This window comes from Moschus berezovskii, chromosome 2 (assembly GCF_049115385.1).
Source record: "Moschus berezovskii isolate FMDL1 chromosome 2, NW_MosBer_1.0, whole genome shotgun sequence".
Classification (NCBI taxonomy): domain Eukaryota; kingdom Metazoa; phylum Chordata; class Mammalia; order Artiodactyla; family Moschidae; genus Moschus; species Moschus berezovskii.
The window spans coordinates 135,333,423-135,349,285 of NC_142461.1; the positions used below are offsets into that span (position 1 = coordinate 135,333,423).

A 15,863-nucleotide genomic window follows, 5' to 3' on the forward strand; every position below is an offset into this window, starting at 1 on the left:
TCTCAGGTGTCTTCTGGGCTGCTTCTCCACCTCCACCCTGTCTCACCAAGCCCTCGCTTCCAACTGTATTATTTCAAGTATATTCTTGCTCTCCCTGCACTCCTGTATTTACTAAAAAAACAGGGACGATATATTTACTCAACACTTACTACTTAAGCACTCCTTCATCATTTATCAGTCAAAAGTTGCTCAGTTGTGTCCTATTCTCTGTGACCCCATGGACTGTAGCCGCCAGGTTCCTCTGTCCATGGAATTCTCCAGGCAAGAATACTGGAGTGGAAAGCTGTTCCCTTCTCCAGGGGATCTTCCAAAACCAGGGTTCGAAACCAGGTCTCCCGCATTGCAGGTGGATTCTTTTTAACATCTGAGCTACCAGGGAAGCCCATGAAGCACTCCTTTCATTTCAGTTCAGTTCAGTCGCTCAGGCGTGTCCGACTCTCCGCGACCCCATGAATCACAGCACGCCAGGCCTCCCTGTCCATCACCAACTCCCGGAGTTCACTCAAACTCATGTCCATCAAGTCGGTGATGCCATCCAGCCATCTCATTCTCTGTCGTCCCTTTCTCCTCCCGCCCCCAACCTTTTCCAGCATCAGTCTTTTCCAGTGAGTCAGCTCTTCGCATGAGGTGGCCAAAGTATTGCAGTTTCAGCTTTAGCATCTGTCCTTCCAGTGAACACCCAGGATTGATCTCCTTTAGAATGGACTGGTTGGATCTCCTCGCAGTCCAAGGGACTCTCAAGAGTCTTCTCCAGCACCACCTTAGTGTCACTCAAAGGGAGTGAGGCACACAAAACTGCAAGACTCCAGCAGACAGAACTGCCTTCACCCTGCTGTCACCACTCAAACATTCCACTTTTTAGTCCCAAACTGACCTCCCGCCGATGCTGAAAGGAGACAGGAGAGCCACATGCAGATACATCATTGACTGTTCAGGGCCTGCACTGTTTAGGCCCATTCTTTTCACCCAGGGGTAGTTTCATCCAACAACTTGAGGGCAGTATCCCAATATTTCTCACAAGTGTTTAGATATTTAATAACGATTGATTTTATATACTAAATTATACCAGCACTGGGACTGACCTTTGGCCCAGAACTTTCCCCAGGAGAAATCTGAACTAAGTACCAGGAAATTCTTGTTGGTGTTCTTATAAGTGCAACAGGCAAACTTAGAGAGGAGTGTATTTTAAAAATGCATGCTTGAATTTTTAATGAAGTGTCAAGCTGCTTTAAAATGCTTCCTGGAAAAATATAATAAAGCAAGTATGACAGATGTGTTAAATGTAGGTGATGAACATACAGGTGTGATCAGTGCACTAGCCTTTTAGCTCTTCTAGGCTAAGGGTCGGACACGACTAAGCGACTTCACTTTCACACATTGGAGAAGGAAATGGCAACCCACTCCAGTGTTCTTGCCTGGAGAATCCCAGGGACGGGGGAGCCTGGTGGGCTTCTGTCTATGGGGTCACACAGAGTCGGACACAACTGAAGTGACTTAGCAGCAGCAGCAGCAGCAGGCTTAGATTTTAATAAAAAGCTGGAAGAATGTCACACAACCGACATGCCCTGCGTGTTTCAATGGTTCAGGTATTTCTGTGGCTCATCCTTTTATTGCTAACTGGCATTCCACTGCATGGCTGTATCAGATCCCGTTGATCGACCCACCTGCTGGTGGGCATTCAGACTGTTTCCTGTTTGGGGCTATTATGAATAATGCTGTAATTATTCATACACAAGTCTTTGTGTGGGCTTCAACGTGTGGGTTTGAGAGAAAAGCATAAAATAAGTTATTTTTGTTTTATAAGCAAAAAAGAGTCATTTTATGCAGCTTGTGCTTAGGCTGCACTCGGTAATGCTGTTTTTCAAGACTCAAGTTTAATACATTTTTATAAAAGGAAAATGACTAGAACTTTCAGAAAAGCTTCTCTGGTTCATTTAGCTTTCCAGTGAGGTGAGGCTTTGACAACATGACATCTTTATTTCAGTGTGTCTGAGTTCTGCTTTTGCAAACAGTGCAAGTCTAGCGCTGTTCCACAGATGATCCAAGAGCTTGCGAGGCCTCCTGCTCACTGGACAGTGAGCTGCTGTCCAGGACTGAAGTCTAGCAATGCTCCACAGACGATTCAAGAACTTGCGAGGCCTCCTGCTCACTGGACAGTTAGCTGCTATCCGGGACTGAAGTCTAGCGATGTTCCAGACGATCCAAGAGCTTGCGAGGCCTCCTGCTCACTGGACGGTGAGCTGCTGTACGGGACTGAAGTCTAGCAATGCTCCACAGACAATCTAAGAGCTTGCGAGGCCTTCTGCTCACTGTACGGTGAGCTGCTGTCCAGGACTGAAGTCTAGCAATGCTCCACAGACAATCCAAGAGCTTGCGAGGCCTCCTGCTCACTGGACGGTGAGCTGCTGTACGGGACTGAAGTCTAGTGATGCTCCACAGACAATGCAAGAGCTTGTGAGGCCTCCTGCTCACTGGACGGTGAGCTGCTGTCCGGGACTGAAGTCTAGCGATGCTCCACAGATGATCCAAGAGCTTGTGAGGCCTCCTGCTCACTGGACGGTGAGCTGCTATCTGGGACTGAAGTCTAGCAATGTTGCACAGACGATCCAAGGGCTTGCGAAACCTTCTGCTCACTGGACAGTGAGCTGCTATCTGGGACTGAAGTCTAGCGATGTTGCACAGACAATCCAAGGGCTTGCGAAGCCTTCTGCTCACTGGACGGTGAGCTGCTGTCCGTGGCTGTAGAGAGCCAGTCCAGCAGAAGGCACAGACCAGGCTGCACATCTCCAACACAGCATGAGGCTGCTTTTACCCATCATGCCGATATGAGCTATTGTTTTTTACATCTGCTTCTAGTTGCCTTACTACCTGACATTTATTAGTGCCTAAGGCCTGGCGTGCTGTGATTCATGGGGTCGCGGAGAGTCGGACACAACTGAGCGACTGAACTGAACTATATGCCAGGTGCTTTACACAGTGTAAAATTCTCCGGTGGCTCACCTGAGTATTAGGTGGGAACACCGTGGTGATGGTGGCAGGGTCCTGCTCCTGCCATACGGCACACATGCCTGGATTACAGCTCGAGTCTGGTATCTAAGTCTGTTTTCTGTTCCATTGCCTGGTGCCAACCATGTAACTGCCTCTTTTAAAAATTAATTCTACAAGCTTCAAAAAGTAGTCAGTTTGCTTTGTCTGATACCAGTGCCAGTGGGTAGGCTACCAAATTCGTGCACCAATTTCTATGAAGCAAGCTAATAACAGCTAACATGTACTGGGGTATAGTGTATGTCAGATACTAACAGGCTCTTTTTACTAATTATCTCATTCAGTTTTCAGTATCTATTATTATCCACATTTTACAACTGAGATTGCTGATGAGTCTCAAAGAAGTGAAGTCGCCCAAGGATGAAGAGTAATTCCTCAAATATTCCTTTAATTGACGTAAAACTGACATTTCCTTCAAATAATGGTGACTTAGAAACCATGTCATTTCAGAAATTGAAAATAATTTATAAAAATAAGAAAATTTGATTTTTGCCTTGGAAGCTGACATAAAACGGCCTTGACTTTTTTAAAGCCAACTTCGTTCTTCCCCCATCCTTATCCCTGGATCATGAATTCACTTGGCATAAATAATACTTCAAAGAAAAACCCCTGCACTGAAAAGAAAACAGGCCCATTTCCCCTCTGAAAATTGAGAGCCACAATATTTAGCTATTGTGCAACCAGTCTCAGATCAAGTGATGTCACTCCAGTGGCTCAGCAAGTTGTAGGCTCCCTCCTTGCAAATCACCACAGAACGCCTAGTGCTGAGCAGACGGCCAGACATCTGGGTCTGACATCCCACGTGAGGACACTGCAAAGTGCTCCCTGCTTCACATGCAGCCTAGGATAGGAAAGTCTGAATCTGGAAGTGACGAAGTAAGTGCTTTAAGAACACATACTCCACATACACGTTCTGCAAGAATCCAAGAAAAAGGCACGGTGATTGTCCGTCACAAGGCTGTGTGCTCCACAATACCCAGCACTTATCCTCAGGATGACAGAGGACGGGCTTTTCTCAGAAACCCCTTTCCTGTCTCCTGGGTTAAGTACAATGATGCCAAGGCTCTACGTCCTCTATTTAACAATTTCAAACAGTGATATAGGTCTGGTTTCATTCTTCCTTTTGAATTTAGGTAAGACTGTTTCCCATACTAGTTTTGCATGTTCTAGAAGAGCTTAAAAAACTACGAACACATTGATATTAAAACATGAAATGTTAGGAATCAAAATAACACAAGGGCCAAAGACCATGATATGAGGCAGTCAGTAGTGTCGCTTATCTGCACATCATCCCACCTCATCCTTCCCAGAGGCAAGTTCAGGCAGCCATGAGCAGCTACTGCAAGGCCTCTCCAAGGTTGTACAGGTCATCACCGGCCAACACTCAAGCTTGAAACAGCAACCTAAACCAAGACGGAGCACTGGGTTGTTCTATCCAAAGGAAGACCAAGTGTCTTCTGCAACAGAATTTCCGTGCGAGTCAGCCCTAGACTCTCAGCCGGGGGCGCTGTGCTGGGGACGTGGCATGGTTCCCCAGCAGCAGTGGTATCTGGAGATTAATACTGAAAGCTGCGCTTGGTCTGGATGTCATCAAGAATCTGCTGTAGCTCCTCATCTTCAAACCGCCCCTCCAGGCTACAAGAAGAAAACCAAGAGTGAGTGTCACAGCACTGACAGCGCCCAGCCTCTTCTTTCGTAGGTGCTAATCTTGGAGCACCGCTGGCTCACCTCTCGGCTCACCCCTAAACACTGACACCTCTACGTTTCAACTCAGTTTCCTTCCTTTCCTTTGAAAACACTATCAAGTATTTCAAATACATAAAAGGTACAGAAGAATCCCTACTTGACTCATTAATAAATATTGACAGACACAAATCAATGGTTCTGTGTGTGCTCCCCTACTCCAACACCTTCTCTTCCTTCCCGAGGAGTAACAATCATCCTAAATTTGGCATTCATTAGCCCTACATATATTTTTATACTTACTACTGCATACATAAATGTACCTATAAGCAATGCATAGCACTGTTTTTAAAACTATAAGAAACAGCACTGGATGTGTCCCTCTGCAATTTTTTCACTCAACGCTCATTCTGGCATATGTTGACATTATCTTACATTGTTCTAGTTCACTTTTTTCACTGCTTTATAATAAGCATTGCATGACTGCACAAAGATTTATTTACCCAGTCTTGCAGACTGAAGACTGTTGGCAAGTTTCCACTATCACTAATAATGCAGCAATATACACTGGAATACATGTCTCCTTTTAAACTATGCTTGAACTGCTTTTAGGACACATACCCAGGAACGAATTTGGGGGTCAAGAGGTGTATTTAACTTTATTGGATGTAGCCTAATTATTCTCCAAAGTGACTGTATAAATCTGTACTCTGAACCAGAGTTTCAGCTGTTTCACATTTTTGCCAACAAGTGGTATACTATAAAAACATTGGTCTTACTACAAAGGCACTCATTCTCCTGGGCTGGCCAAAAAGTTCATTTTTTTCCCTTAAGATGGCTCTATTAGCACTTAGTTGTCTTTAATTTCATTCAAAACAATTTTGTTAGACTATATTGTGGCAGCTGTCATATCAGCATGCATTAAAAAAAAACTTATCAAAATTGGTGAATTTTTATGTAGCCATTTCAATACCGAAGACAGAAGAAAAAAAGCAACATTTTTGGCCTATCATGCTTTATTTCAAGCAAGGTAAAAACACAACTGAAGTGCAAAAAAAAAGATTTGTGCAGTGTATAGAGAAGGTGCTGTGACTAACTGAACATGTCAAAAGTGGTTTGTGAATTTTTGTGCTGGAGATTTCTCGCTGGACGATGTCCCACTGTCAGACAGAACAGCTGAAGTTGATAGCAATGAAATCAACACAATAATTGAGAAAATAATCAATGCTATACCACGCAGGAGATAGATAGCTAACATACTCAAAATATCTGACTCAAGCACTGAAAATCATTTGCACCAGCTTGGTTATGTTAATTGCTTTCATGTGTGGGTTCAGCATAAGTTATGCAAAAAAAAAAACCAAACCAAACCCTTCTTGACCATATTTCCTGTGGAATTCTCTACATGAATATAACAAAAACATTTCGTTTTAAAAACAAAGTTTGAAAAGTGATGAAAGTGAATACTGTACAATAATGCAGAATGGAAGAGATCCTGGGGCAAGCAAAGTGAATTACCACCAACACGCCAAAGGCCAGTTTTCATCCAAAGAAGGTGATGTTGTGTACATGGTGGCATCGGAAGGGAGTCCTCTATTATGAGCTCTTTCTGGAAAAGATCCCAGTTAGATCAACTGAAAGCAGCACTCAACAAAAAGTGTCAGGAATTAGTAAACAGAAATGCTTCCATCAGGATACCACAAGACCAAATGTTTCTTTGACAGCCAGGCAAAAACAGTTATAGCTTGGCTGGGAAGTTTTTCTTCATCCACCACATTCATGGGAGCCTCTTGATGAAGGTGTAAGAGGAGAGTGAAAAAGCTGGCTTAACAATCAAAAAAACGAAGATCATGGCATCTGGTCCCATCACTTCATGGCAAATAGATGGGGAAACAATGGAAACAGTGACAGACTTTACTTTCTTGGGTTCCAAAATCACTGCAGATGGTGACCACAGCCATGAAATTAAAAGATGCTTGCTCCTTGGAAGAAAACCCGTAACAAACTAGAGAGTATTAAAAAGCAGAGACATTACTTTGTCGACAAAGGTCCACATGGTCAAAGCTATGATTTTTCAGTAGGCATGCATGGATGTGAGAGTTGGACTATAAAAAGTGAGCGCCGAAGAACTGATGCCTTTGAACTGTGGTGTTGGAGAAGACTCTTGAGAGTTCCTTGGACAGCAAGATCAAACCAGTCAATCCTAAAAGAAATCAATCCTGAATAATCATTGGAAGGACTGACGCTGAAGTTCCAATACTTTGGCCACCTGATGCAAATAGCTGACTCATTAGAAGAGACCCTGATGCTGGGAAAGATTGAAGGCAGGAGGAGAAGAGGACAACAGAGGATGAGATGGTTGGATGGTATCACCGACTCAACGGACATGAGTTTGAGCAAGCTTCAGGAGATGGTGAAGGACAAGGAAGCCTGGCTTGCTGTGTCCTTCCATGGGGTTGCAAAAAGTCCAACACGATGAAGTGACTGAACAACAAATTCACCAGACACTGCACCTTCAGATTTCCACTTATTTCGGTCTGCACAAAATTCTATTAATGGAAAGAATTTCAATTTTTTCCTTTTCAATAGAAAACAGTAAAAGGAACCTGGAACAGTTCTTTGATCAAAAAGATAAAAAGTTTGGGGAAGATGGAATTATGAAGTTGCTTGAAAAATGGCAGAAGGTAGTGGAACAAAATGGTGAATATGTTTTTCAATAAAGTTCTCAATGAAAATAAAAAATGTGTTTTTATTTTTACTTTTAAAACCAAAGGAATTTTTTGGCCAGCCCAATGCTGGTGATATCCAGATATCACACAGCTTTTAAACACAGTAATTCTACTTGTAGGAATTTATTCAACACACAGAGAACTTTTCACCACCAGTACTAACCTTGGGATCAGGGCCTTGGACTCCTCAGCAGTCTCTGGACAAAGGTTGGCTAAACAGGCCAACTCAAACTTATGAAGCTTCTTCTGGAGCAGCAAGCTGATAACAGGGGAGAAATATCAAAACAAGCCAAATGATGAATAAGAAAAAGCGGATGAAATGTAGCTAGCAAGGAAGAGAAAAATGTAAAGCATCTGCAATCTTTCCATTAAGATTAGGTTTGCTGCAAAATCCCACTTTCTAATCAATTCCTGTTCCTGTTTCTCTTCCTGGAGAGCAGGAAGCTATGAATCAGGCAAAGACAAAAGTAATCTGAGCACACCTAAGCAGAGGATTCTTGTGATGAAAACTTGTCTTAACACACGATGTTAGATTTTCCCTGATCTATTAGGCATTCTGACTTGGAGGAAATTCTCTTTTTCAAAAAAAATTTTTTACTTCATTTTTGGCCACATTGAATGGATTGCAGAATCTTAGTTTCTTGACCAGGGATTGAACCCAGGCCCTCTGCAGTGGAAGTGCAGAGTCCTAACCACTGGACCACCAGGGAATGCCTCAAATTCTCTTTTACGTGTATCTAAGAAATACTGCAAGGAGATCCAACCAGTCCATTCTAAAGGAGATCAATCCTGGGTGTTCATTGGAAGGACTGATGCTAAAGCTGAAACTGCAATACTTTGGCCACCTCATGCGACGAGTTGACTCACTGGAAAAGACTCTGATGCTGGGAAAGGTTGGGGGCGGGAACAGAAGGGGACGACAGAGAATGAGATGGCTGGATGGCATCACCGACTTTGTGGACATGAGTTTGAGTGAACTCTGGGAGTTGGTGATAGACAGGGAGGCCTGGCGTGCTGTGATTCATGGGGTCGCAAAGAGTCAGACACGACCTAGCGACTAAACTGAACTGAACTGAAGAAATAAATACAGGGATATCTTACTTTGCACAAATCTGTGTATAAGCTACATCTTATTTTAAATGTACTTCTAGTTCAAACTGTAAAAAAGAACACCATTAATACAAATCATATCCTGGATTCTCATACATCTACTATTTTTTCTAAAAAGATAATATCATTTTAGTAGAATACTTTATCAAGACTCAATGCCATCAACGATACGTTAAACTTTCTAAACTTTAAAAAACATTTATCTATTTATTTTTTCCTGCGATGGGTCTCCATGGCTGCACACGTGCTTTCTCTAGCTGGAGCGAGTGAGGGCTGCTCTGCCCGTGTGCTCCAGCTTCTCTCAGAGGCGCAGGCGCTCCAGAGCGCAAACTCAGTAGTTGTGCCGCATGGAATCAGCTGCCCCTCGGGCATGTGGACTCTTCCCCAACCAGGGATCAACCAGTGTCCCCTGCACTGACAGGCAGGCTCTTAATCACTGGACCACTGTGGAGGCTTCAAAAACATCAGTCAAAGACCCAAGCCTACTGAGGAATGGGTCAAGAATGAAGAGGGCTTCCCAGGTGGCTCAAGCGGTAAAGAATCTGCCTGCCAGTGCGGGAGACGTGGGTGGTTTCCCATTCTTTTCAAATCTACTTAGCCATTTTAGCATTTCTTTGATTTCCTTGAAGATAAACATTACTTCATATGAATTAGACAGTCATTTGAAGTTGTGATATAAATCTAGTCATTACAGACTAAGTTCATTTTTGTAAACTGGTGTCATCTTACTTTTTAGAGCTCTTAAGGATTATCAATCCTTTCCCAGGTTGCTGCTGCTGCTGCTAAGTCACTTCAGTCGTGTCCGACTCTGTGTGACCCCATAGACGGAAGCCCACCAGGCTCCCCCGTCCCCGGGATTCTCCAGGCAAGAACACTGGAGTGGGTTGCCATTTCCTTCTCCAATGTGTGAAAGTGGAAAGTGAAAAGTGAAAGTGAAGTCGCTCAGTCGTGTCCGACCCTTAGCGACCCCACGGACTGCAGCCTACCAGGCTCCTCCATCCATGGGATTTTCTAGGCAATAGTACTGGAGTGGCTTGCCATTGCCTTCTCCGGTTTCCCAGGTTACTCATACTTAAATTTTAAGTAGGGCAGTTTATTTGATATAAGGAAGTTTAAAGATATTTATTGCAAATTCAGTTACTTATTCAACTAAAAACTAGTTAGTGCCTTTAATGAAATTGACAGTGATGAATATGATCAAGTCCTCGCTCCTGCAAAGCTTACAGCCAACTAGAGTTTATCAACCTTCCCCACATATAAAGTCCTACTGATGCTGCTGCTAAGTCCTACTAACCACAGTCAAAATTGTACATTCACTCATGTTATCACATAGTACTTTTATGCATCATAGTTTACATTTACGTTCTTAATTTCTAAAGAAACCAGTTTGGAATAAGGTATACAGAGTTAAAACTCTGTTTTAAAATATTTTCCCACTAACTTAGCATGCCACTTTTGTCATATACTGGAATCATATAAAATATAATAAATCTGGATTTGAATCTGTTCCTTAATTTCCTATTCTGTCCCAATGATTATCCTCATGCCAAAGTGTCACTATTTTAATTACTGTCATTTTTTAATGTATTTTAACGTCCTATAGGGCAAATTCCCTTTTATTTTTCTTTTTTAAATTTTTTCCTGACAATACTTACAAATTTATCTTTTAGGGGGTACTCATGTATTTATTATTATTATTTATTTTTCACTGCTGAGGATATATTTTCCTCGGTACCATTTCAGATAGACTGTGCTACTCACTGGTAGGATTCAAATAATCGGTGTCTTGCCTCAGCCACTATAATCTATTAACATCTCATCTTAGTTGAATTATATGGCAAATTAAGCTTTATCATGAGCATATTAGAGAGAGAGAGTATTGGGAAGATCCTCTGGAGTAGGAAATGGCAACCCACTCCAGTATTCTCATCTGGAAAATTCTAGGGACAGAGGAGCCTGGAGGGCATATATACATCAATTCCCTTGAGGATTTAGAATGGCACTAAATGTATACATTAATTTGAAGAGAAATTACATTTTTATAGTATTAAGACCTTTTATTTGTAAATGTTTACGTCCACCTTCATTTATTCAAGTCATTTTTTTGGTCAAACAATTAGCAGTTTTGTATGAAACATTTTCCCCATGAATACACTCACACTTTTCACAACAGTCTGTACTTCACATAGTTTTATCACTTCATTTTCTGCACATTTAACTTTTTTTTTTTTGGCTGCACTGAGCAGCTTATGGGATCTTAGTTCCCCAACCAGAGACTGAACTGAGTTGCTGCAGGGGAAGTACTGAGTTCTAACTACTGGACCGCCAGGGAACTCCCTCTGCACATTTAACTTATGCGAACATCCTTCAATGTTATTTTCTATCATAATTTTTAACGACAATATAGGAGTCCATCAAATGGATTTACCACAATTTATTGAATTACTACTGAATATTTAGGTTGTTTTTCACCTTTGACTACTATAATTCTCTGAAGTGTCTGCATACATACATCTTTTTGTTCATCTGCTTTTCCTTAGGACAGTTACTTCTCAAACATTTTCACAGGAGTGGAGCAAACAAGCACCCCCAGGCAATCTGGGGGCATGACGACTTTCTGCAACTGCAAGGACTGAAGTCTCATGATTCAATTCAAGAACTCATATACATTTTTTGTTTTACTTCACAGTATACTGGTATCTGTTTGCTTTAATGTAGAAATGTATTAAATCACACACCATCAAATAAAACTGATACTTCAAGAAAGAGATGCTACCCAGTTTTTAAAAATGGACTTATCCAGTGACTTGATTTATATCAAACTTCAGGTGACTATCTAATTCGACTATCTAATTCATACAAATAAAGTTCATCCCCAAGGAAATCAAAGAAATGTTAAAATAGCTCTTGTTTTCTCTGGGGCCTCCTGTATGCTCCAGCACCTCACTGTTCCCAGAGCATATCCAACTCAATTTGAGAAGAAATGCCTTAGGGAGGATAAAGGCTAAAAACTGGTCACTGTTTGAAAGGCAAAAATCCAAAAGAATAATCCAAATTTCTGTTTGTTTGTTTATTTATTGGCCATGCCATTAAGTATGTGGGATCTTGCTTCCCTGACCAGGGATGGAACCTGGGTCCCCTGCATCAAAAGGCGAATTCTTAACCACTGGACCTCAAGGGTAGTCCCTCTTGCTACGTTAATGAATATAATTATATATTAATAATATAATTATATAACATTGTATAATTATATATTATATACAAATAATATATTAATAACATATAATAATAATTTATATTATACATAATAGATCCCCTGGTGGCTCAGGCAGTAAAAAGTCTGCCTGCAATGCCGGAGACCCGGGTTCGATCCCTGGGTCAGAAAGATTCCCCTGGAGAAGGAAATGGCAATCACTCCAGTATTCTTGCCTGTAAATATATTATATACAAATAATATATTAATAATATATAATAATAAGTTACATTATACATAATATATAAAATTATATATTATATTATATAATTAATTATATAATAATATATTCCACCAGGATAATTCCCTGGTGGTCCAGGGGTTAATACTCCATACTTTGCACTTCCACTGTAGGGAGCGTCGGTTCGAGCCCAGCTTAGGAAACTAGATTTCACATGCAAAAGGGCCCCTTAAAGGGATATGCCACAACTACTGAGCCCCACCCTCTGGAGCCTGCAAGTCACAATTAGAGAGAAGCCTGCATGCTGCAATGAAGAGCTGATGCACAGACACTAAGACCCGACACACAAATAAATAAAGAGATCTCTAAGACATAGCAGGTGAATAATAAATATATAAGTCCACTTTATTTAAAACATAACAGGGCTGTGTGTTTATGACATGTATGTATATGAATTCATGGAATAAGCTCTGCAGGGCTAACAACAAACTTTTGACAGTAGTCACTCTGCAGGCAGGTAAGTGGGATTTGGGGTACAGAAAAAGTAGGCAAGGAGGATTTTGGCCTAACAAGCTACTTTAAATTTTGTCAAAGCCATCATTTTACTCACATGAATCACACAGACGACGCCTGTGAGGTAGCAGGGGGGTGGGGTGGGAGAGTGGGGATGGCGGTGGTGAGAGCACTCTGCATGCGGATGTCCAACAGGCTGGATTAATAAGAACTTTCTTTCGCACTCACCTACGGACACTGGCAATGGTCTCTCTGTTTTTGAAACGACTGAAACGGGCAGTGTAATTTAATGTTTTCATGAAGACCTCGGAAAGTTCCTGCTCATCCTCTGCGCTCTCATTCTGCTGCTTTCGATGCTCAAGAAGCATATGAACTTCTGAATTCAGAAGCGTCTCAGCTGTTTCAAACTCTATTTGCGAGAAGCATAAATGTCAACTGAAAATATTTCTTCCCAAGTCAGCTTCTAAATGTTCATTTGCCTTAGTGACTATCAGCAAATTTCTGACCCTGCAGGAATCCAGAGGTTTCACATCCTACAACTGTACAAAGTGTTCAAACAAACAAAACACCTTAAATAAAAAGAACCGAGGCAAAACCCAAGTACTAAAAACCGGTTTATCATGAAATTCAGAAAACCACCTAGCTCTCAGTTAGTTATCACACCTTAAAAAAGAAAACAAACATACATGTCCATTATGTCTACGACATCCATGAAGCTGTCCTCGGAAATATTTCACCCTGAGTCTATGAAATACAATACTAAAATCAATCTCTATATACATTAATAAATAGAATTATGGTACAACCATTAAATGGGCTTCCCTGGTGGCTTAGCAGTAAAGAATCCACCTGCCAATGCAAGAGACCTGGGCCTGATCCCTTGGTGGGGAAGATCCCCTGGAGAAGGAAATGGCAACCCACTCCTGTATTCTTGCCTGGGAAATTCCATGGACAGAGGAGCCTGGTGGGCTACAGTCCAAGGGGTCGCAAAAGAGCTGACATAACACCTTTGCAATTGAACACCACCACCCCCCATCAAGTACTATCTGGTCCTTTAAAAGAATAGAACAGTTCTACACGATTTATGATTTCTACAGCACAATCCTATTTTTGCAAAGAATAAAGGGTATATGTATAAGTATATATTTATAAATAAGCATGGTTTGGAAGGATAAACACTAAACTATTTATAGTTGTTTGGGTGAAAAGGTGTGGACTTTATAATGTTTTACTCCGCATATGTTAGTAGCAATTTTTTTTTAAAAGGAGAGTACTGTTAAAGTTTTCCCCACTGTGTTGTTGCTGTTCACCAACTTCGTGTTTTCCAGTACCTGTAAGATACGTTTTGAAGTCTTAAACTTTCTAGTTATTTTGGGTTTTTAAATTACACATTAAGTCCATCACACAGCATAGAAGTTCCCTGATAGCAAACCGTGCTTCACTCGCTGCCATCTGACAAAGATTCTCTTCTCTCATAACCAAACTCTGGCCAAGTTCCTGTGCGCCCTTTTCTCGACTAGGGCTCAAGGTTTTCCCGCAAAGCCTTGAAGAAAACACTAACACGATTTCTAACCGCTCAAGGCTGCATCCCTGGGATGACTCTAGCTCCTTTACAATGGCTGCTTATGAAAACTTAAGTCTGTCAAAAGAATCTGTTTGTTCCCGACAACATCTGAAGACAGGGCCCTTGTCTCACAGCTCAGAGCGAAGGGTGTGGGAGGGAAGGCGCCTAACCCCATAACCACCAGTTAACAAATCCAAATGCGCTTCAAATGGACCAACCCCCACTTCTCGTAATTTTTCACTTCCCTGACCCTTGATGAGCCCCTGCTCACCGCTCTCCCTGTTCCTTCACTCTCCCTTTAAAACGCCCTTTGTACAAATCCCAAGTCTAGATGATTCCACGTTTCACGTTTTTCCCTACTGCAGTAGTATATTAACGATTAAAACCTGCCATTACCCCTTTAGGGTTGGCTTTATCTTTGACGCAACCGTCCAGCACTTCCCAGTTTATGGACTAAAACAAGTTAAACACGAACAAGAGGCCACCCGCGGCGGTGCGGAGGTGGGCGCCGACGGCTCCAGGGCTGCCGGTGTGGACTCCAGCTGGCCAGTTCCCGCGGCACCGTGCCCAGCCGGCCCGCACCCTCCTCCTCCTCCGCCCCTTCGCCACGCCTGCCCAGGCCGCACCTTTGGGAAAGATGAGTTGCGATGCGTCCTCCTCCACATCCCCAGAGCGCGGATCGCTTCCGCCCGCCGCCATCCTCTTGCCGAGAACCAGCACCCGCGCTGCCGGAAGCGGAAGCTCTTTCCGGCCGCCGCACGGAAGGGGCGTGTTCCTGGAGATGGGGCGGGGCCCCGCTGGAGATGGGCGGGCCGCGGCGGGTAGGCGGCACGGCCGCGGGGTGGGCGGGGCCAAGCGGCCTCAGGCGCCGGGGGAGAGGGCCGGAGCGGTGGGGGCTTGCAGCTCTCTGCAAGTGCCGCGGCGGGGTGGCGTGTCCTGCGGCCGCGGCGGGAGAAAACCGTCACTTTCTTCAACAGCAGGTCCTTCGCCGCGAGTCGTGGGGACTGCTCACTCGGCATTTCTGAGCCGCAGCTATCTCACCTGTTAAATGTGGATGAGGATACCAGTTTCCAGGGCGCAGGGGAAGGATTGGATGAGATGCAGGAATGCAATAACCGACCCAAGGATCGGTTGATGGGAAGATGGGTAGGCGACTCTGAAAACATTCAGTGTAATTCCTCCAATGCCTCTAAGCATTTAAAATGTTTGATTTGTAGTGGATTTTTTCCAATAATTCTGAACATGTGGATAGTGATATTGAGAAGCCAGTTGGAACATTTTGGATGATACTTAGAATAAGTAAGCAAGTGAAAAATGATTCTGTTTCCAACTTGAGAAAAAAATAGATGGTTGTACAATGAAGGAAATAACCATAGTGCACTGCTTGGCTCAGGAATGAACCATCGATAAGTATATAAACTGTTCACAAAAAATGAAGATATTACCAGACAAGGGTATGCACCTGTATACCTTTATGATTCCTTTAAATTATAAAAGTCAATTTGCCTTGTATACGTGTTTCCAAAAGAAATGTATCAGGTGAATTAATGGTAGGTTATATAGTGCTGGCAGAGTTTATTACTGCTTCAAAGTGCTTTCCTACACAGTTCATTAGAGCTGCAGACCAATGCCCAGAGAAGCAGTCTGGGAACATGCCCCAGCTGGCTGTGGGATACAGTCCTGAGCTCAGCGTAGGCCCCCTTCTCCCATCTGTCCATCCAACAGGCTTTTGCAGAGCACCTACCTACTACTTAACTGGACCTTAACATTTGCTGGCCCCAGTAC

General features: G+C 42.8%; 1 protein-coding gene and 1 non-coding gene across 2 annotated transcripts; both read right to left on the minus strand.

Annotated features, from left to right (window-relative positions):
• Nucleotides 1-1,489: 1,489 nt before the first annotated feature.
• On the minus strand, nt 1,490-14,823 carry POLR2D (RNA polymerase II subunit D). Its single transcript, XM_055398668.2, has 4 exons — nt 14,705-14,823; nt 12,743-12,923; nt 7,621-7,716; nt 1,490-4,680 (listed from the first exon to the last, which is right to left on the minus strand). The coding sequence occupies exons 1-4, from the start codon at nt 14,775-14,777 to the stop codon at nt 4,602-4,604; spliced, it is 429 nt and encodes a 142-aa protein (XP_055254643.1). The 5' UTR covers nt 14,778-14,823; the 3' UTR covers nt 1,490-4,601.
• On the minus strand, nt 8,095-8,167 carry TRNAG-UCC (transfer RNA glycine (anticodon UCC)). The gene has a single exon. It is a non-coding gene; the product is annotated as a tRNA-Gly (tRNA).
• Nucleotides 14,824-15,863: the final 1,040 nt, after the last annotated feature.

Excerpts from the sequence above, each read along its gene's own strand:
- POLR2D (XM_055398668.2), bottom strand. The coding sequence starts at position 14,777 with ATGGCGGCGGGCGGAAGCGATCCGCGCTCTGGGGATGTGGAGGAGGAC. Across the intron at positions 12,924-14,704 it reads GCAACTCATCTTTCCCAAAG|AGTTTGAAACAGCTGAGACG; the intron begins GTGCGGCCTGGG and ends TCTCGCAAATAG. Across the intron at positions 7,717-12,742 it reads ACCATTGCCAGTGTCCGTAG|CTTGCTGCTCCAGAAGAAGC; the intron begins GTGAGTGCGAAA and ends CCCTGTTATCAG.